A 22,294-nucleotide genomic window follows, 5' to 3' on the forward strand; every position below is an offset into this window, starting at 1 on the left:
CAACAATTTTAATTGCTTGCAGATTTACACATATTTAAAGCAGATAAACTGCACAGATAATTTAATTTCTCAGAAATTAAGGTGTCACATTTCTTCAGGAAATACGGATACTTTTCCCGCCAGCCAGTTCCAACGACACAGAGTACAACATTCTCAAGTTCTACCCTTTCACCTCCATACTGGTCAGCAACGTGCTACAGAATATAGCAACCAAAGTGGATTTCCCGTTCCGCGTGACCGACCGTGAACATACCATTATCAAGATGAAATCGAGGGCTTCCATATTGCTACTAGGCAGGAGTGGCACAGGTGGGTTAAGTAAAACATTGGTTTGGTGTACAGTTTGATGTGGTTTACATTTTAGTTTTTCTGTTTTTCAAAGACAGGTAGGTCATCTGTTTTTTCGAAGAAGAAACGTCGAGGCATTGTGGCGTAGGTGTAATGCATTAGCTTTAACTTTTTCTATAACTGGAGCACATTCGGACAGGCCAAGACAACTCGGATTCATTACTGATTTGGTGAGAGGCAGAGACCTGCTCCTCTAAATATAATAAGTATAATTTTCTGACAGTTTGGTCTTTGATAATATGATATCAGTTGTAACAGTAGGGATGAGAGAATAGTTCATAATCTTGATATCATCGTACACCATGAATATTAGACGATTGTACTGTGATTATGAAATTCATTGTCATCAGTGATAGAACGAGTTTTTTTCTGTTTGTAGCTTTTTGCATATATATTTAAGTCATAAAAGGCATTGCTATACAAACGTGTATTGTCTCTGGCAACATATATACCAACTTTCATGTGAATATCTTAAACCTTTTCAGTTATGGTCGATGTTAAACCTTTGACATGACTCTATTATTACTGGCTTGCCCTGACTACCAAATGAATTGTATTTACCCATGTAAAATGTTGATTAAGAGGGTATTATCAAATGAGATTTGTGTGGCATGGGATTTTGTTAGGTACGTTGGCCTTGATTTCTTACCATTTCTAGCTCACGACCTACTGAAGTTGAGCTATTGTGATTGGTCTATGTCTGGCGTCCGGTGTCCGTATCTCGTCGTTCGTCGTCAATAATTGCTTTGAACAACATCTCCTAAACCGCTTGAACAATTTTGATTAAATTTCCAACAGTGGTGCACTATCAAATTTGTTCGAAGAAATGACCCATGACGAATAAAACTAAAATTATGATATTTGATAAGGGTGGAAAATTTAGGAGGGGTATGACGTTTTATTACAACAATATTGAAATAGAAATTACAAACAAGTTTCCGGACCTTTTGTTTGTGTTTAGCAATGGATGATCGTTTTCTGATGCTCAAACAACGTTGGCTGGTCAAGCATTGAACGCTAAATTTCAAATGAATATACATCAGTATATGTTTACTAGCATATCAGTTAAGCATGGACTTGATTTATTTGACATGTTCTGCCTATTTTAATTATACTGGAGAAATCTGGGGATTTGTTCAAGGCGATAAAGTTGAACGGGTTTGTTTGAACTCGGTAAACGTCTTCTCTGTGTCAAATAGACGTCAGAAAATGATTTTATTTACGGAGTGTTAGGGAGGCTTAGTTAGTTTAAACATTTAAATGAAAGAGTATGAAGGTTCATAACATGCTGAAAACAGATATGGAACAACATCCTAACAAATCCAATCGGTGTTTTCTAACAAAATACCTTTTCTGTAGTCTAAGTCTATATGATGCCTGATTTTATTAAGAAATTGAAATGTTAAGTGTTTTTGTGTGAAACAAAGGTAAAAATCTAATTTCATACAAGATTGGCAAAGTAGATTTTGACAAGTCCAGTAGGGCTTGATTTGACAAAAATGTGTCAGGATTTAGAATTCAACAGTATATCAAGGATTTAGATTCAACAGTATATCAACATATTAGATATGACTATATTTGGAATGTCGGTGTCAAAACTGCGGATATCTTCACATAGATTAAGCATTGAAACGGGTCGATGGAATAAACCGCATTGGACGCCCCCAAATGATGGTATATGCACTGTTTGTTCTTTACTAGAAGATGAATACCACTTTATTGAACATTGTATAATAAACTAAGAGTGATATATATACTTAGGTTTTAAATACAACATACTCACTGTGTGGGAACGGACACCGGATATAGCTCAAAAAGTGATCAATCGATAAGCGTTTGATTTTGACACATGGACAGTTTTCTATCATTTTTTTTTGTATTTTATGGTGATATATTTAACAAAATCGAAGAGTTTTGAATTACTTGATACTGTGCAATATACGACTATGATGAAAATGTGTCTCCTCTTTTGTATAATAGCCCAATTCTCGCCGAAAGTTGCATGATCGCTCACAAATGTTTATTTATGTGGTACGATTTCAAACATAAATCAACAAATTAAAAATAAGAATAAAAACTGAATCGAGCGATTTCATTGTAATTACATAATCTAGTAATGTGTAAAATATCAATATGATATCTTTTGTTGTTAGGGAGATATTCATACCTTTTGATGCCCTGGCAGTGTACTGGGGATAGATGAAGCAAATAAATAACTGCACAGGGGATAGCTATTAAGTGGAATGAGGATAGTAACGATGTATTTATAAAAACGAGACTGTGATAATGATTACGGCTATTTATCTATACGCGAGCTCGAGGGAAATTGTTTGATCTTGTCCATACCGGGTGATGAGAGCAAAACCATTTTGTTGTTCTTTGTATCTGTATGCACTTAAAACTGTTTCATTCATACATATTAGTCAACCATGGTGTGTTTTTCACAAGCATCAATATCTAAATATTTGAAATACGCCGGTAATCTGATGTATTGAGTAACACAAAACATATGGCCGGAGAATTTATGTGGTGTTGGCTATTAATATATATAATATTGCCTTGTAAATCAAGTAGGTACGTTTTAGCAAACAGAAAGTCACCAGTAGGGAATGCGATATTGTGATCAAATTTGGAATACGTAAAGCTTTTTTCTAAGCTTGGATCGATGTTGGTATTACTTAGAACAGAATAATGGTCTCTGCTCGTTCACTTCAGTGACCAACCCTGATATTTACGCAGCTTGCATATATACGTTCATTTAGGAGAGTTTAGGATTGTTAACTAAAGTTTGTTCAATAATTTCTTATCAAATTCTATTCTCACTTTTTGCAGATTATTTGAAAGTTCGAAATAGACATATACATGTATAGTGTATATTAACAGTGTTACAATATTTTTTTGTCCCATTTCACATGTTAACACCAGGACACACATTTCTCATTTTTGAAACTATCCCCAGTACATAATACGGCTATCCCCAGTACAGTACTGTGAACATTTCTAAGGGCATATCTTTAACAGTTACATTGCCATTTCTTACAATAAAAATAGTTGAGCTTATTCTTAAGAAATCCTTCGATTCAGATTTTTTATTTATTCGATATATTTCCTAAAAATAACAATACTTGTCGAAATTCAGTAAGTTTTGAGGTGATCATCTCAGATTTGAAGAAACATTTTACGGGGTCTGCTAAATCGTAAGCACTTTAAAGTATACCATAGGCCAAATTTAGCATTCAGCTATTAGTTTAAACACTTGCTTCATTTGCGGATACGGTAGATAAGCGTAAACACAGAAAGATCTTACCTCTGGTAAATTAAAACAACTGCATAATTGTCTGTTTACTTATCACTTTTTGAGCTATATCCGGTGTCCCTTCCCACACAGTGATCCTAGTGTATAAATTAGTTGAGTTGATCAATACAGAAAATGAAACTATTTTTAAAAATCAGAGTGTGTTTATAAACAAGGCTTTCGAACTTAGAAATATTACATTATATCCAATATAATGATATGTGTGTATATATGTGTATATGTATGTGTTTATGTATATGTATATAAAAGAAATAATCACTTATAATATCATTCATATGTTAAATTGTGGATTCATATTATCATTTGTACGTTATTTGTTGTCTGCATTGTATGAATTTGCATATACATGTAAAAATATGTACACATGTTTTGTACTTGTTTCAATTTTGTATGGTATTCGGCCACATGGGTCTATGATCTTCTGGTAAATAAATATTCTGTTCTGTTCTGTTCTGTATGATGACTCTCTACTGTGTATGCCCATTGGGTATAGCTGGCCCCGCCCCGGGGTTCACAAGTTTCCTTCAGCCTTATATAAGGATTTTTTTTAAATTCTTCTTACCCAGAACCCTTGATATTTCGTATAAGGCATCATATAGTAATCTTATATCAAGTTTGTTAAAAGAGTGTCCATAGTATTAAAGCTGGCCACAACCCAGAGGGTCACTATATATATCTATATATACTTTCCTATGAAAATCTTCTTATCTTAAATCACAAGAGCAAGACATTTGATAGTTGGTATGTAGCATCATATAATGGACCTCTACCAAGGTTGTTCAAATAATGCCCCTGGGGTCAAAGCTGGCCCAACCCATTTTAACTTTTGTTCGGAACCCACCGGATAAAAATTGGACAATGTGTACAGATCTGAAAATGTTATATATCAATGTTGTCCTCGGATGAACCTGACAAAGTCTTTTGACTGACTTTCTTATTTTTGAAGATACAGCAATGTGTACAGTTATGAAAATTAAGATCAATATCGAGGTACACTTGTGTAACATAGAGATATAAAGGAAAACTTGTCGTAGACCGAAAGGCTAAGCGCTAAGATAATTGGTGTGTAACAATGTCTAGTGGTAACAAAAGTATAAAGCTTTCCGACAGGTGAGCGATTTGGGTTAACATGGCATTCTATTTTCTTTTCTTTTTTATTAAAAATGCTTTGCAAAGAGAAATTAAATATTTGCCTTAACAGGAAAGACGACTTGCTGTATATACCGCCTATGGAGCCAGTTAAACGCGTACTTGATGAAGTCACACGAGGCAAACGCACCATTACTGCCCCGATGTGTAGAGTTTGTACCCCCGGAAGTTGTGGAGATACTCTCAGAGGATGAAGAGGAGGAACCTGACAAAGGTACTCTCCACTACTCTTACATTTAACTAGATCTACCAGAGTCGGCTCCCATATGTATCTAATTTTCTCTTACATTTACCAAAGGCGGCTCTTGCATTGAACTGAAGTCTGCTATTTTATTGAAATACAGAACTTTTGAATTTAACTAGAGTCAACATCGTCATTATACTCCCGCTACATATAACCTGTATGAAGTAGAAGTGCTGTGTAGAGAAACATTACTTTGATTATATGATAATTTGTTTATTTTGTTACTTGATTCCAATGGGCAGTCTTGTCCAAAGCATAAATTGAAATGTCTTTGAGGTATTTCAAACTTCATATAAATCTAATGTAGGAGAAGTGCAGAACACATGAACCATAACTCCAGCTGCAGTATTGAATTATTGCCTTTTGTTTATTTTCATATTTATTTTCTGTCTGCAGTATCTCTTGAAAAATCCTTGAGGTATTGCTTTAAACTTCATATACAGATAGATCACGTTGAAATGAAGTATACAGAATCCATGACTTGGGTTGTATTTTTCAGTTATTGTCAATTGTTAATTTGCAGTATTTTTTTCCAGTGAATAATTTGGAAAACTTTTGGGTATTTACTTCAAATTTCATATGCAGATATATCCTATTTATGAGAAGTACAGTGCATATGAACCATTACTCTTGGGGCAAATTTTTTAAGATATTGTCGATTGTTTAATTTAAATCCTTTGTCCTAAGAAAAGTTGATACTGTTTTCTAGAAGACGTGGGATGTGACCGTCTTTGGCTACCCTTGTTCTACTCTTTATTCATTTATTTATTTCAATATATCCTCCGCGTGGGAGATTAGAACACAATGTAATATATATAAGCATGTTTAAATATGTCAGTAGAAAAAGTTAATTCATGCAAGAAGTAGCATGAGAGTAATACATACATGTATACAATGGGTTCAAGTCAAACACATTATTTATGACAAACTAACAGCAATTGTATGATCATACAATATAGACATAATCATCTTACGCAATATATGCACAAATGCCACTGTTTCAGTATTATTTAAACACTATTGAAAGTATTGTATACATTGAACGCATCTTGTACATAACGGAAACTAAGCTTGCATAACAGCAATTGATTATAGTCTTCATTTTGTATGTACTTGCTCCCTAAAACAAAATCTCTGAAAATTGTCGAATCTTTTTTAGCTAAGTCGGATCCGACATGTTGACCAAATACCATGTTTATATCACAATAAAAACTCTCGCGTACAGCTGCTGTACACGGACAAGCAAACACGATATGCTCGGTTTTGTTAAAGAACACGCGTTTGCAAATTAAGCAGACGGAGTGCAGTAAAGAGGGCTTGTCTAGCCACAATTTAGCAATAAAATGCGCAAGTTTTAAGTCCGAGCGATTATTTGCGGACTGCCACACAACACATGGCTCAATTTGTTTATGGAGATTTTTGAATAGTAAAAAATCCCTGTCGCTAATAAGTCTTTCGCGCCATAAAGTAAGTTCTGTCTGTTTCACGGTTTTATGAATAGAGCTTTTCCAGCTCGACTTCGAACGCGCGACATTATGCAATATGAAATCGTTAAGGCTACCTTGCAAGCGGTATTTGTTTACCAAAGCGCATATGTCAGGTATAAAGCCAAGCATTGGATTACTTGTTCGGCGATTAAGAAATGTTATATATTTCCTTATAAAAAGTTGTCGCGTTAAACTATCGGAAGGCAACGTCATTAGCTTTTGCAGAAAAGATAATTTGCGGATCTCGACTAAGCTTATAAGACGATAAAGTCCCACCATTGACTCACACATGTCGGAACGAGTGTATTTATTAAAGCCTTGAATCATTTTAACAACGTAATGTTGAGTCCTATTGATAATATCGAGATCCGTTGGCTTGAGGTTATTCCACAATTCGCTTCCATACAAAATAGTTGGAATAATGACTTTTTTATATATGCTAGTGGCAGTTAATGGACTAAGACCTTCGCCATGTAGTCCATAACCTTTCATAGCATGGAATGAGTTTTTGCCCTTTTGGCACCGTTCTTCAATACGTGTTGTAGACCGCATCCCATACTTAGAGTTAACTAGTATCCCTAAATGAGTGGACGATTCGACGTAACTAAGCGGTTGTCCGGCAAATGTTACTATTAATGGAACTGACAAGCGTTTTGTGGAGAACGACAAGCAACAAGATTTTGTAGTATTGATTTCAAATTTGTGAAGAACTGCATAGTCTTGTACGATATCAAGCATATGCTGAAGACCAGAGGGAGTTAAAGCAACGAGTGTAATGTCATCTGCGAGAGAAGGATTCCCTGCAGCAATTGTACCAACTTTGGCGCCATATCCGGATGTTTCTAATCGATTCAGCAGGTCGTTAATGTGCACTAAATAATAAAAACCTGATAATACGCCGCCTTGGCGGACAGATCTACGTACATTTATAGAGTCAGACGTTGAACCAGACAACCTCACGTATGTTGTAAGGTTTTGGTAACCATTAAGTAGAGTTTTCCATAGCTTCCCTTGAATGCCAAGATCGTGCAATTTCAAAAATAGGGAGTCGTGCCAGACAACATCAAAGGCGCCTTTCATATCTAACTGAGCTACATATACATTACTTCCACTATCGAGATTATGCGTAATTACTTCCTGTAGATTAAAAGCTGCAGTTATACAACTCAGTCCTTTTTGGAATCCTTGTTGTTGTTTATTCGGAAAATTGGAAAATGACATTTTATCAAATCTATTTACGATGACACGCTCGAATATTATGCAAAACGTAGAAATAAGTGAAATCGGCCTGTAGCTACTAGGACTTGACCGTGGCTTGCCATTTCCTTTGTAAATAGGGATGATGTAACTACGTTTCCATGACGCTGGATACTCTTCGTAGCGTACTATATCATTGAACAGAACCTTAAGGGCCATAATAACTGGTTGCCCACCGTATAAAACGTGTTCATTTAAAACCGAGTCTGAACCGGGCGCTTTTTTACGTTTTAATCTTTTAATCGCGATCCTAATTTCATGTTCTGAAATGTCTTTAAATGTAGTGTTATCTGGTAAAGATTCGCGAATCTTTTCATTAATTCTGTCTTTAACTTCGCGCTCAAATTCTGAAAGCGGCACATTATAGCTAACATCAAATACGGAACGGTAAAAACTAGCAAAACCATCCTTTATCATCTCACCCTCGTACTTCACGCCATCAACCTCAAGTTTTGAAACACTGTTAGGGTTTTTATTTTTTAACTTTCTAAGAAGGCGCCAGAATAACTTGTCATCTGTTCCTGCCGCGTTATCGATTTTATCGAAAACATTATGCACATATGTTTCGGCGAGCCTCCGCTGTGTAGCTCTAAAAAGGGATTTTGCTCGCTTAAATCTTTTAAATGAATCATCGCTTGGATTGCGCGGACGACCATTTCGCATCCATTGTAATCGTTCGTGTTTAGCAGTTAGATATAATTGTTTTATTTCATCATTCCAGTAAGTCTTTGGTTTGTGTATCGGGTTGTGTGTTGGTAGATATTTGTCACACGTTGATACTAGTACTGATACAATGGTCTCATTTAATGTATTAACGTCTGGGAGTATGGATAACTCCTCGTTTATAAACGCTTTATCTAACATTGTTAGATACATGCAAATGTCGTCAGGTGTAAGTTTATCCCAAGCGACATGAGTTCGCCTTACATTTGTATCGTTAACGGCATTTCGACTTTGTGTATCTGCCGTAAGGGTCATGACCAATGACAAGTGATCAGACGTAAGTATTTTACTTTCGTCAATGACTTCAAACGATGTAACACGTATATATAAATCGGAGGATACCAACATATGATCTATCATTGTTCGGTTAGTTACGTAGCTATAGTCGTGTGAGTTGCTATATGGGCGAAGGTTAACAGGTATAAGGTTATAGCTTTTTACGATTCTTGTCAATGCCACAGATTTTGGGCTATAGTCGTATAATTTAGCATTAAAATCACCAGCAACTATTACATGGCCCTGGGTACAGTAAAATGAAATAAGCGCTTCTAATTCGCCAATAACTTCACAATAAAATGTTTTGTCGTTTTCAGCCGGTAAATATACACCAAAAATGTACGTTGGTATATCTAGAACATTGCATACCTCGATACCAATTACTCTGTTATTGAGGCACGCATGCACTTGCGATATATTAACAAGCAGTCTCTTACGAAACATGAAAGCGATGCCAGCTCTCCCGCAGGATACTGCATTAGTTTCGCAAGATGTATCATTATGTTCCATAGACAGATAACTAAAATCAGCATGAATACTGTCTAAGAACAGCTTGTTACCAGGCTTTAGCTTGTGCTCAGATATTATAGCGATGTCAACATTGTGCTCGTCAAGCATGCATGAGAGCGAGAAAGCTGACGACATTATACCGCGGACGTTCCATGAGAAAATATTAAGCTGTGTAGGAGCCATAAGCAAAGCTAAGTTGAGACATAGAATACTAAGAAGTAAAGTTTTATTGTTATAATCCATGTTTGATTAGTAACGATCGTCATGCCTGTCGTGTTCGTGGTGATATATATCGGCATCATTTTGTCTATCGTAACGATTGTAGTAATCGTCGGAGTATTCATTCTCATCATAGTCATCGTACCTTTCGTCACGACTGTCGTGATTTTAATTGTATCGAGTCATGCCTTTTGACTGGGATGCTTCAAAATTGTATGAGCGTTGTTTAACACGCCTATTAGTTCTAAGTTTTGCATTATTTTTAATCCTAGATTGTCTTTCTGTCTCCCAATCTGATCTGGTCTTCCAACGTCTAAACACCATGTCAGCCGGCCAAAAATCATCGTTTTCTACGTCTTCGGAACTATCCGAAGGCAAATTAAACCTTATAGATACTGATTCGCTGCCATAAAACATTCTAATGTTTGTCGCTTGAAGCTTTTTTGATTTCATAAAATCAACAACATCCCCGTATGTAACTGAGGAGTCGATATTGCCCAAATAGTAGGCTATTTTACGGCGCTTACGCTGGGCTATGAACCCTGAACTGTCTTTTTCGACGTTGTTTATCACAGAAAGTGATCGCTGCGCTTTGTGAACATTAGTATCGGCAGTGTCGTGATCAATGTTAGAAGTCGCATTACACCTAGATTTAGTTTTCTCGGCATACGTTGCAGTGTTGTAAGTATCATGCCTCGATTGGTTTACATCAGAGAGGCTTTTCGCTTGCGGTTTTAATAACTGCGTTTCGTCTCGGTCTACGCTAGAGATTGATTTCTCGTGTAAAACGTGAACCGTGCTAGTACCATTTGCCGTTAACGGGATGTTTTGTTCATGCAAGTATGCGCTTACAACAGACTGGTCGTTATGACTTTCGTCATAAGACATATTTGTATGAACATCATTGGCTAAGTCAATAGTGTTTTGCTTTTCAGCAACATAAGTGTTATCCGAACGTGCGATTGGGCTGTTACTTAGCGTATCTGATACATTGGCATTTTGGCTAATCAATTGTGATTTAACATCAATAACATTTGCATAAATAACTCGGCACGATTCCTGAATACCGACAGAGGTTTTCTGTAATTCAACTATTTGTTGGCTTACATCCTGCGTAGGCAGGCGTGCGCGTATTCCATTAATTGAGCTTATTAAAATGTCCTGAGAGGAAAACACTTTCGTAAGTCTCTCTTTCACATCGGAGAATAAGTCTGTTGACTTCTTTTGCTGAAACTTCAAGTCATCAACGTCAGCCTGGAGCTTGAGCAATGTGGCTAGGACATCCGGTTCTTTAAGGCAGCCGGAAGCGGTGTGACCGTCATCGGTGTCGACATCTCGTGTGATTGACAATGAGTCATTTAGTAATACGTTTGACGATACAATGTCGTGAATCTCTGAGGTGCGTTCGCCGTCGATAAAGTGTTGTAACACGTAACAGTCAGATGCCAGCTTTGCGAACTTCGAGCTCTTATTTGACGATTTTCTGGACTTCAGGCGACCGGACGGGCACCCAGAAGATCCCCTAACGCGGTCCCATAGGTATTGGCGGTATTGGCTGAGCTGCTGAGTGTCCCTTTTGCAGCGCGCCTCTAGCGTTTTTACATAGTCCTCTCGCGGTAAAGCATAAAGTTCGTCATTAGTTTCTTGAAAGAACTGCTGCCCAGGCGGTATCTGTGACAGCTGAAGTTCATCATCGTCGTCGTTGTCAGACAGTTGACTCTCGGACTTGAGTTTAAGCAATTTTTCGTTAATAATCTGTCTTTCCATCACTGCTTTATGGACGTTTTGGCTAGGCATAGCTCAATCACATAAGTGATGCCCAACGCACCATACTATGTTCAGTTATTACCGTTAATTGGATTGAACGTGAACAGTTTTAACCGAGCGCCGGGTTCAACGAGTCGGTGGTTTCGTTGATTACCAAAGAACAATGCAATTATCAAATGTTACCTCGTAACTTTCCAAATCACAATTATATCCATACGAAAAACACACAGTTCAATTCTGCACTTCAAATGCAACACGTCCATATAAATATTGTAATATTCCGTTCACAAAATATCAAGATATTTTAGCTTATAAGTGCGAGCAGAAACGCTTGCTTCTGTCCGCCGCCATATTTAATCCATTATCCATTATTTCGTACTATAATTTTGACATCTAACAAGGAACATTAAACTGGATTAAACTTATACGGATATAAAACATGTTTACTATAACTGAAACGTGTGCAATATAAGGTGTAAATGAGCTCATGCCTTAATTTCCATCAGAACTAATATATTAGTGTGGAAAGATATTAATGCTAATATTGGGACTTGTTCCTACTAAAGTCTACCCCTGCATCTTATTACAGTCTACTCTTGCATCTAACTAGAGTCTGCTCTTTCATCTAACTATTGTCTGCCCGTGCATATGCTTAAAATCCGCTCTTGCATCGGACTAGAATCAGCTCTTGCATTTAACTTCAGTGTGCTCTTGCATCTGACTACAATCTGCACCTGATTCTAACTACAGTCTACTGTTGCATCTGACTAGATGCATACCTAACTATAGTCTGTTCTTGCATTCGTCTAGAGTCTGCCCCTGAATCTAATTTGAGTCTACTCTTACATTTAACCAGAATCTGCTCTAACATCTAACTAGAGTCTTCTCTTGAGTCTGACTAATGTCTGCTCTTGCATCTGACTAGAGTCTGCTCTTGTATCTGGAATCTGCTCTTGCATCTAACAAGAGTCTACTCTTGCAACTAACTTGAGCCTAACTAGAGTCTGCTCTTGTATCTGACTACAGTCTTCTCTTGCTTCTTACTACAGTCTGCTCTTGTTTCTATCTGGAATCTGCTCTTGCATCTAACTAGAGTCTTCTCTTGCAACTAACTTGAGCCCAACTTCGAGTCTGCTACTGCATCCAACTAGAAACTTACAAGAGTCTTCTCTGGCATTTAACTAGAATCTGATAATTCATCTAACTAGAGTCTGCTGCTGCATCTAACTAGAGACTGCTGCTGCATCTAACTAGAGTCTTCTATGGCATCTAACTAGAATCTACTCTGGCCTCTATCTTGTGTCTGCTCCTGCATCTGACTAGAATCTGTTCTTGCCTCTAACTAGGGCCTGCTGCTGCATCTAAGTAGAATCTGCTCTGGCATCTAGCTAGAGTCTTCCTGGCATCTTACTGGAGTCTGCTCTTGCATCTAACTAGAGTCTGCTCTGCCATCGTACTAGAGTCTGCTATGTATCTTACTGGAATCAGCTCTGGCATCTTATTAGAATCTGCACTGGCATCTTACTCGAATCTGGTATGGCATCTTTCTAGAGTCTGCTATGGCATCTAACTAGAATCTGGTATGGCATATAACTAGAGTCTGCTATGGCATCTTACTAGAATCTGCTATGGCATCTTACTAAAGTCTACTCTGGCATCTCACTGGAATCTTTTTGGCACCGAACTAGTTATTACTAGCACGGCACTGTCATAGCATTTTACTAGAGTAAGCTATTGCATCTAACTAGAGTCTGCTATGACATCTAACTAGAGTCTGCCATGGCATATAACTAGAATCTGATCTGACATCTTACTACAGTCTGCTTTTGCACCTAACTAGAGGCAGCTCTGGCATTAAACTAGAGTGGGCCCTGTCCTCTTACTTCTGTCTGCCCTGGCATCTTACTACAGTCTGCTCTTGGATCTAACTCCAGTCTGCTCTAGCATCTGACTTCAACAGTCTGCTCTAGCATCTGATTTCAACAGTCTGGCATCTTACTACAGTCTGCCCTGGAATCTTACTTCAATCTGCTCTTGGATCTTACTACAGTCTGCTCTTGCATCTGACTACAGTCTGTCCTTGCACCTGACTACAGTCTGATCTGGAATCACACAGACTACTCCTGCATCTTACTACAGTCTGCTCTTGCATCTGACCACAGTCTGCTCTAGCGTCTTACTACAGTCTTCTTCTGCATCAGATTACAGTCTGCTCATGCATCTGACTACAGTCTACTCTTGCATCTGACGACATTCTGACCTGGCATCTTACTACACTCTGCTCCTGCATCTTTCTAAAGTGTGCTCTTGCATCTGACTACAGTCTGCCCTGGTATCTTACTACAGTCTGCTCTTTGATCTGACTACAGTCTGCCCTTGCAACTGACTACAGTCTGATCTGGAATCATACTACAGTCTACTCCTGCATCTGACTACAGTCTACTCTTGCATCTGACGACATTCTGCCATTACATCTTACTACAGTCTGCTCCTGCATCTTTCTAAAGTGTGCACTTGCATCTGACTACAGTCTGCCCTGGTATCTTACTACAGTCTGCTCTTTGATCTGACTACAGTCTGCCCTTGCAACTGACTACAGTCTGCCCTGGCATATTACTACAGTCTGCTTCTGCATCTTACTACAGTCTGTTCTTGCATCTGACTTAAGTCTGCTCTTGCATCTAACTACAGTCTGCTTCTGCATCAGATTACAGTCTGCTCCTGCATATGACTACAGTCTGCTCTTGCATCTGTCAGCAGTTTGTCCTGGCATCTTACTCAGTCTGCTCCTGTATCTTGGCACAGTGTGCTCTTGCATCTGACTACAGTCTGCTCTAGCATCTGACTACAGTCTGCTTCTTCATCTGACTACAGTCTGCTGTTGCATCTTATTACAGTCTGCTGGTAGATCTTATTAGAGGCTGCTCTTGCATCTGACTAGAATATGTTCTTGAATCCAACAAGAGTCTGCTCTTGCATCTTACTAAAGTCTGATATTGACTGTAAACAAAGTTAATATATTCTAGTGATGAGACCTCGGTACATTTTGTAAACTAGCCAGGTCCACCCATGCATGACGATTATGGCCCTTAAAATTGTCAAAATTGCTATAATTTAACTTGAACCCAAAAGGTTTACTTTCCTTAAACATTTGTTAGATGTTGAATTAATCACGGTTTCTTTCAAAAAGCAGCTAGATCCCTCATGCATGTCTGGGTCATAGCCTTTTGAAATTTATCAAATTGAAAATGACCAAAAAATATGCCAGTATGGCATGGGCCTCCCGTTAATGAATCAATGCTCTAAAGAGGTCTGTTTAATTGTAGACACAAACATGCAACTAATACAGCGTAATATAAGTACTATTTAGTAACGGTCAATCCCTGAGCAAGGTTGCTTGTTAATGCCGGATATTGAAAAGCATACTCCCCTCTCAGCGAGTTTTGTCATTCAATCGAGATCTACGCCGATCTGTCTTCGATTGTTTAACAAATAAGAACACAGTGGAATTAAAATCATGTTAACTCGATTTCTTTTTCATTTCATATTGCTTTTTGTGATATTTCAAAGGCTTTCTATTGGGGGGCGGGGGGGGGAGGGGTCTGTAGCTTGGGGAACTAGCTACGTACCGGCTATGGCAGAGAATGGTAAAAAGTTCTGGTATTACCAGAATATACAATTAACTATAATTTGCACATGTATTTAATTCACTTTACTGGACGTAGCTCTTTTGAACGCCTGTTCTTGCATTATCAGGTGATATAAAAAGCAAACTATCATTCAGATTCCAACACAGGAGGATGTGAGAGTGAAGGAGCTACGGCAGGAACAAGTACACCGGACCCTGGAGTTGAGCCAGAGGAACAGGAGGGGGAAGAGGGCACGCTGTATGACCATCTACACCAGGTAAACTTGTGCCTTTTATTTAGGATGCTATTTTTATGTACTTATTATCCAATTATGATGACCCTTCGTAGCATTGTTTGTGGGCATAATGTCTCGGTCAAGTCTGATCGTTTGGTAATTGCATTAGTAGCTCTTAGAATAAACATAGATGGATTGAGCCTAGTCAGGACATACGTCATGAAGATTCGGTCGTTGGTTTAGGCTGAAGTTCAGAGAATTTTAATATTTGCTTATTCCAATTTCTCAGAAATTACAGAGCTATTTGACGGGAGATTCTAAACTGAATAGCAAGAAAGTATTCTCTATGGCTGCGACCCTGAACTGTAAAGCAAGAAGGATTATTTTTATGGTCGAGATCATGAACTGTATAGCAAGAATGATCATCTCTATGGTTGAGATCCTGAACTGTATATCAAGAAGGATCATCTCTTCGGTTGAGGTCTGGAACTGCAAAGCAAGAAAATCATCTCTATGGTTGAGATCATGAACTGCATAGCAAGAGGATCACCTCTATGGTTGAGATCCTGAACTGCATAGCAAGAGGATCACCTCTATGGTAGAGATCCTGAACTGCATAGCAAGAGGATCACCTCTATGGTTGAGATCCTGAACTGCAAAGCAAGAAAATCATCTCTATGGTTGAGATCATGAACTGCATAGCAAGAGGATCACCTCTATGGTTGAGATCCTGAACTGCATAGCAAGAGGATCACCTCTATGGTTGAGATCCTGAACTGCATAGCAAGAGGATCACCTCTATGGTTGAGATCCTGAACTGCATAGCAAGAGGATCACCTTTATGATTGAGATCCTGAACTGCATAGCAAGAGGATCACCTCTATGGTTGAGATCCTGAACTGCATAGCAAGAGGATCACCTCTATGGTTGAGATCCTGAACTGTATATCAAGAAGGATCATCTCTTAGGTTGAGGTCTGGAACTGTAAAGCAAGAAAATCATCTTTATGGTTGAGATCCTGAACTGCATAGCAAGAGGATCACCTCTATGGTTGAGATCCTGAACTGCATAGCAAGAGGATCACCTCTATGGTTGAGATCCTGAACTGTATATCAAGAAGGATCATCTCTTCGGTTGAGGTCTGGAACTGCAAAGCAAAAAAATCATCTTTATGGTTGAGATCCTGAACTGCATAGCAAGAGGATCACCTCTATGGTTGAGATCCAGAACTGCATAGCAAGAGGATCACCTCTATGGTTGAGATCCTGAACTGCATATCAAGAAGAATAATCTCTTCGGTTGAGGTCCGGGACTGCATAGCAAGAAGAATAATCTCTTCGGTTGAGGTCCGGGACTGCAAAGAAAGAAGATCATCTCTATGGTTGAGACCCGGAACTGCATAGCAAGATGAATCATCTCTATGGTTGACATCCTGAACTGCATAGTAAAATGATCATCTATTTGGTTGAGATCATGAACCTGCATTGCAAGAACATCATCACTATGGTTGAGACCCGGAACTGCATAGCAAGATGAATCATCTCTATGGTTGACATCCGGAACTGCATAGCAAAATGATCATCTCTTTGGTTGAGGTCATGAACCTGCATTGCAAGAACATCATCACTATGGTTAAGATCCTGAACTGCATAGCAAAAAGCAAGAATCTCGATGGATTAATGACTCAAATTGAATGGATTTATATTTTCTATTGAAAATCTTTAATATAAATATTGATATTTAAAACATGTTCTGAACATATCAACATGTACTTCATTGTTATAGGTCTTCATCACAAAGAATCCTGTCCTATGTGATGAGGTGCAAAAAAACTTCAACGGGCTAAGTCATGCCACTGCCCTCATGTTAGTGCACGTGCAGCATAAGGATGAGGCCCTTCCTTCCAGACTTCAGGTACTACGAGGCCCTTACATGGTTGTAACCATTAAAAAACGTTCAATGACTGGACAACATGTACATATTTAATTTCTGAAATGCTAAATTAAAATGAAAACATGAACAATGCATGTATCTAAACTCACATTTTAGAAATCCTAAATCACTTAACAACTTACATCGAACTAATTAAGATATCAATTTATTTTTTTATAAAAAAACAACACCGCACTTTCTAAGTTGTAATGGGAATCATTAATTGAACAAGGTTCACAGTTTGTTGAATGTTTTATGAATGAAAAGTACCATTCAGTATCAATTTTAAACACTGCAGGATGTTGCGGACAATGGTTTCCCGATGTTTGTGACGTCCAGACAGCTGCTCCTGATGATTGACGCGTCCGTGGGACCCCCGTATTTCTTTGACAGGAATAAGGATGGTAGTCTGAAGGTTGGCAGGACTATCTCTCATCTTAGGAGAGTGTGATCGAGGCTGTTCAAAACGAGAATTTATCTTACCAAAAGGGAGTTTACAATTAACATGAATAATACATTGTCTCAGATCTAATCAGGTATATAATTATAAATACAGCTTCTCACACATGTGTATTATCTGACAGCATTTAAATTGTATATATACTTAGAAAATATCTAGTGGTAAGTGTGAGGCCGATTTAAGTCATTTTTGTTTCTTCATATACATGGCAATCTGAATGGGTTTTGGCACACATTAAGGAAAATATTTACTTGTTGGGTGTAAAGATAAGTATGGAGTAATGATATATATCTGGGGGATTTATAAGTGTTGCAACTTGAACCTACATACATGGATCAACATAGATATTCAGGTCAGGGGTGTTGAGTACCTGCCTTTTCAGTCACATTTCACTGTGAATTGCTTAACAGTCTTAATGCCCTTTACTTGGTAAACATTGGTCTGAAATATATTGAAATATTGTTTTACACGTATTTCACCAACCCACTCGAATCACATAGGAATGCTGGTCAGCATGGGCTGTGGCACACTTGCAATTTCTTTCAAATTTACATTTTGTCTACCAAGAGTTATGACCATTGACTAGGATGGTCTGGATACTATAGTTTTGCATGTACGTAATTCCAAACATATTGCGCCTACACACATACAACAGCAAAGGATTGTTGGTTAACATTGTTTGTTTCGCACCTGATATTTCTTTCACATTTCACTTATCAATTCTACGATACGACATTATCAAAATTTGTTAATGGTCATTATAATCTTATATCAAAACACAATTGTAGTGTTGCTCATCCCGACTTTTATGGTGACGTTTTAAAGAAAATTCGTAAAGTTAAAATGGTTCCAGCAGATAGTTGGGCAGATAGACTCTATGAATTACTTGGATTGTATTTAAACCGTGGAAATAAAGGCAATATTTTGAAGAGTACTTACCTTCTAATTTTTGAAGATGAATTCCTGAAACAAAATATAGGGTTAAATATAGCATCCTTACATAACTAAGCTTTCAGTCCCAGGTTTTATGAAAATGCTGCTAATTCATGTTATTTTTAAAATCTTTTTTGGCTAACTCGGGGTGTTTTGGCATGTGACATCATTTTCTTCAAATATTTTACATAGGTAATAATTTGTAAGAAAAGATTAGCTAATATATGTCGCTTTTATTTTAATAATGTTTTTCTTATTTGTTCCCTTATTTTTAGTACAATGGTGCTTTTTATTATGAAACTCTATGATCACACAGTTTTAAACCTTTTTATTTTATAAGGCAGACTGTGTGTGATGCTCATAGTTTCAAACAATAACTGCATCGTATCTTTGAAAAGTTTTTGCATTAGGTGCACTGAATTGTATTCCTCCATCTGCAGAGAGATGTGATCTCTAATCATAGAAGTTCTTGGTGTTTACCTTATAAGTTTATTATTATTTGTTTTATTATTAAGTTTCCTCAAGTTAATGGATACTTTGATATAGTTTTCCTTTTACGTTTTTTCTTTATTTAGGATTGTTGGGATAAGAGTTAGGTTTGTGCACTTAAACTGGTTTAAACCCCCAGTAAATTTACATTTTACTGACCGTTCCAAGGCGGTACCTAACAACCTAGTTTTTATATATGTTATGTATGCACTGTGCTGTTTGTGGAGTTTTGTGCTGTTCTTCCATGTTTATTGTTTGTGATTTGTTTTGTTTTTATGTTCTATGTCTTTGGCGTTTATCCAGTGCCATTATGCTGGGTTTATGTTTAAACCTTTTGCTACTGAGCTTGTTATTGTAGTTTTTCGCATTAATATTCAACCACAACTATGTCCAGGTTGCATCTGGGTGTTACTATTCGTCACGACTTTGAGAGCTCTAGTTGAATTTGTGTAGGTGGAAATACCTGGATGGACAGACTTGGATGGTCCCCTGAGTTTCCTGCCCCTGATTCATGGGGACTCGGACGCGGAGGATGAAGCCGAGGAATATATTGAAGAAGAAGAAGTGGTAGAGGAGATTGGAGCTAGTAAAAAGAAAATTAAGGTTAGCTTTGTATGTCTTATTATAGTAAAGTGAAACTGCATCGGATTATTCAAGAAAAATTCAAGATTTGTTTTCGAATTGCTTTATATAAGAGAATTTACAGATCTTGCTTGTTTTGTTTTTGGAACAAAACAAAAAAGGCAGCGTTTTGCAATTGACCGTAGCTCAAAAATGCTTAAAGATATTCACCTGAACAATGGTGCACATGGTACCAGTGCAAATGTAATGTGGCTGAAATAATAGTCAAGTTGTTCCATTTATTGACCTGAAAAAGAACAGACGAGCACTAATATATGTTTGCACTGCTCGTTTTGTATGATGCTGAAGTAAAATTGTATTTAGCGCCACTCTGACGAGAATAACAGGTACACGTGTATAGGGTTCTAATGTTCGGGATTAATCGTTATTGAGGACTTTTATCATCAGACTATTGAACAGTTGAAAATATTGTTTTTTTTCCTCTGACATTTGTACTTAAAACAGTAAGAAGTACCTTAAAATGAATTTAACTAACTTTGAAAACAATATCAAAAGGGTCTAAGCCTTTTTAAAATGCTTTGGGCATAAATTCGTCATACATAAACAGACCCCTGGCTATTTTTCAGGATTGACAAGCTAAGCTGTTGAATCCCTGGTATGAGATTTGTTTGACATGCAATAAGAATGAGAGTGAGGACATCCTGTACAGCGTGTACGTCGATACTTACGGTTGGCTTTTTGTGCTTCCAGGTGGATCCTCGCCGGGAGATAACCTACACTGTGTTTGTGGAGGAGATCTGGCCTTGCATCAAGAAAAAGGCCATCTACCATCCGTCCCTAGTGTGGACAGAGATCATGTCATTCATCAAGGTATGGGAATAGTCACTTTAATTACTTCACTACCATATTAAAATCTTGGATTTATTTTTATGATATGAATAAACAATGTATGAGAGTTTCTTTATTCATTTCGTCTCTCATACATCAGAAATATTGTGTAATAACTAGAATAACTTACAGGTAAATAATCACGTCTGAAAAAACTATTTGCTGAAATACCATACGTGTGCAAAAAATAAAAAAATACCAAACTTAAACTTTTAAGATACTAAACAAGAGTATATGGTAAACGCCAGTTCAGTTGATCCGATTACAATGATATGTTCATAAAAGATGAAATGTCCTTCACACACCCGGCGTCTATGCATTTTTTAGTCAATTAGAGTGAATTCCCTTGTTTAAGTAGGCAAAAACATTTAAGCGGAAAGAGATAATAAATTAAACGGAAAGATCAATAAAGCGAATTCTACAAATCTTTGAAATTCATCTTGCCTAGAACTTTTTTATGAAGTACCATATATTAGTCATGTATCAAGTTTGTTCAAATCGTACCCCTTGGGTCAAAGATGGCCATGCCCCAAGTTCACAAATTTCCTATTTACTTCAAATTCCATATACAGTTAGATCTCATTGATGAGAAGAGAATTGTACAGGACACATAACTCTGTATGCAGTTTTCTTTTATTCATTGTCCTTTGTTAAGTTTCATACTTAATTTATGTCCAGAGCATATATTGAAAAGTCTTTGAGGTATCTACTTTAAACTCCATATACAGATATATGTGATTCAGGAGATGTGCTGTGCCCACAAACCATTATTCTGGGGGCAGTTTTTATTAGTTATTGCCTTTTGTTAATTTTATTCTTATTATGTATCCGTAGCATAACTCAAAAAGCCTGAAGAGTTATTTACTTCAAACTTCATATACAAATATATCTCATTTTTAAGATTTGAAGTGCACAAGAACTGTAACCCCGGGTGCAGTAAGAATTTTATATATTCTTTGTTTAAGTGTTATCCTTTGTTGTAAGGCAAAGCTATTACTGTTCGTAATTCGGTATGTGGCAGGTCGTGACTGCTCTCGGTATATTATTTTATACTTCCCTCCATAACTTAATACGTTTTTGGGGTATGTACTTCAACTGTACAGAAAACATTATTTTGTGTTTGGGCAACTCAATTTAAAACTGAAGTTTGCGTTTGAAAAACTAAAAAGAGAATTTCATGCCTCATTCAACAAAAGTTATAGTCCTTATTTCTATATAGTATTAAGACCATTAATTGAATTTATGTTTCTTCACCGATAGAGGGCATTGAAGAAGTATTCATCACTCCTAGTGATACTTTGTGTAACAAAAAGGTGGTTTAGTGGAGTTATCAATCACATACAGCGATAGCTCTAGTTTTTGAAGCAACTGCAATGAAAGTTAGACCATGTATTCAGTTTTGCAAACACATATCAATATAGACAATAACAGGTGACCTTTTGACCTACTTTCATATCTCCGAAGCTACGGCAATGCAATTTGGACCATGTGTACAGTTTTTAAAACAAATATCAAGCTTAATTTAACATTGTTTAATGGTCTTCATTCCACATTGTTCAAATAATGCCCCTGGTTTTATAATTGGCCACGCCTAAAAGGTCACCTGTGTTGCATATAGATACAAAATCTGTGGTGTGTAACATTGTCTTTTGGTCCTCTACCAAGGTTGTTAAAAATACCCCATGGTATTCCCTTTTCATGGATGATTGTAAGTTATATGTTTTAAAAAATAGTGTATAGGTAAACGCCTGCCATTTTTTATGCAAAGTTTATTTGTCCAAAACAATTACCACCAGGGCAATACTAACCTTTTTTCAAAATAATTTTAAATTCCTTTGGTCAACATCTAT

The 22,294-nt window shown here is 37.2% G+C and overlaps 1 protein-coding gene across 1 annotated transcript in view; it reads left to right on the forward strand.

Moving 5' to 3' along the window:
* The window catches only part of LOC128219120 (TPR and ankyrin repeat-containing protein 1-like), an 82,556-nt gene that overhangs the window by 29,305 nt on the left and 30,957 nt on the right, over positions 1-22,294 (forward strand). Inside the window, 7 exon segments of the mRNA XM_052926941.1 lie at positions 99-309; positions 4,866-5,027; positions 15,081-15,202; positions 16,946-17,074; positions 17,391-17,507; positions 19,428-19,577; positions 20,307-20,426. Coding sequence (XP_052782901.1) covers positions 99-309; positions 4,866-5,027; positions 15,081-15,202; positions 16,946-17,074; positions 17,391-17,507; positions 19,428-19,577; positions 20,307-20,426 — 1,011 coding nt within the window.

This window comes from Mya arenaria, chromosome 15, assembly GCF_026914265.1.
Source record: "Mya arenaria isolate MELC-2E11 chromosome 15, ASM2691426v1".
NCBI lineage: Eukaryota > Metazoa > Mollusca > Bivalvia > Myida > Myidae > Mya > Mya arenaria.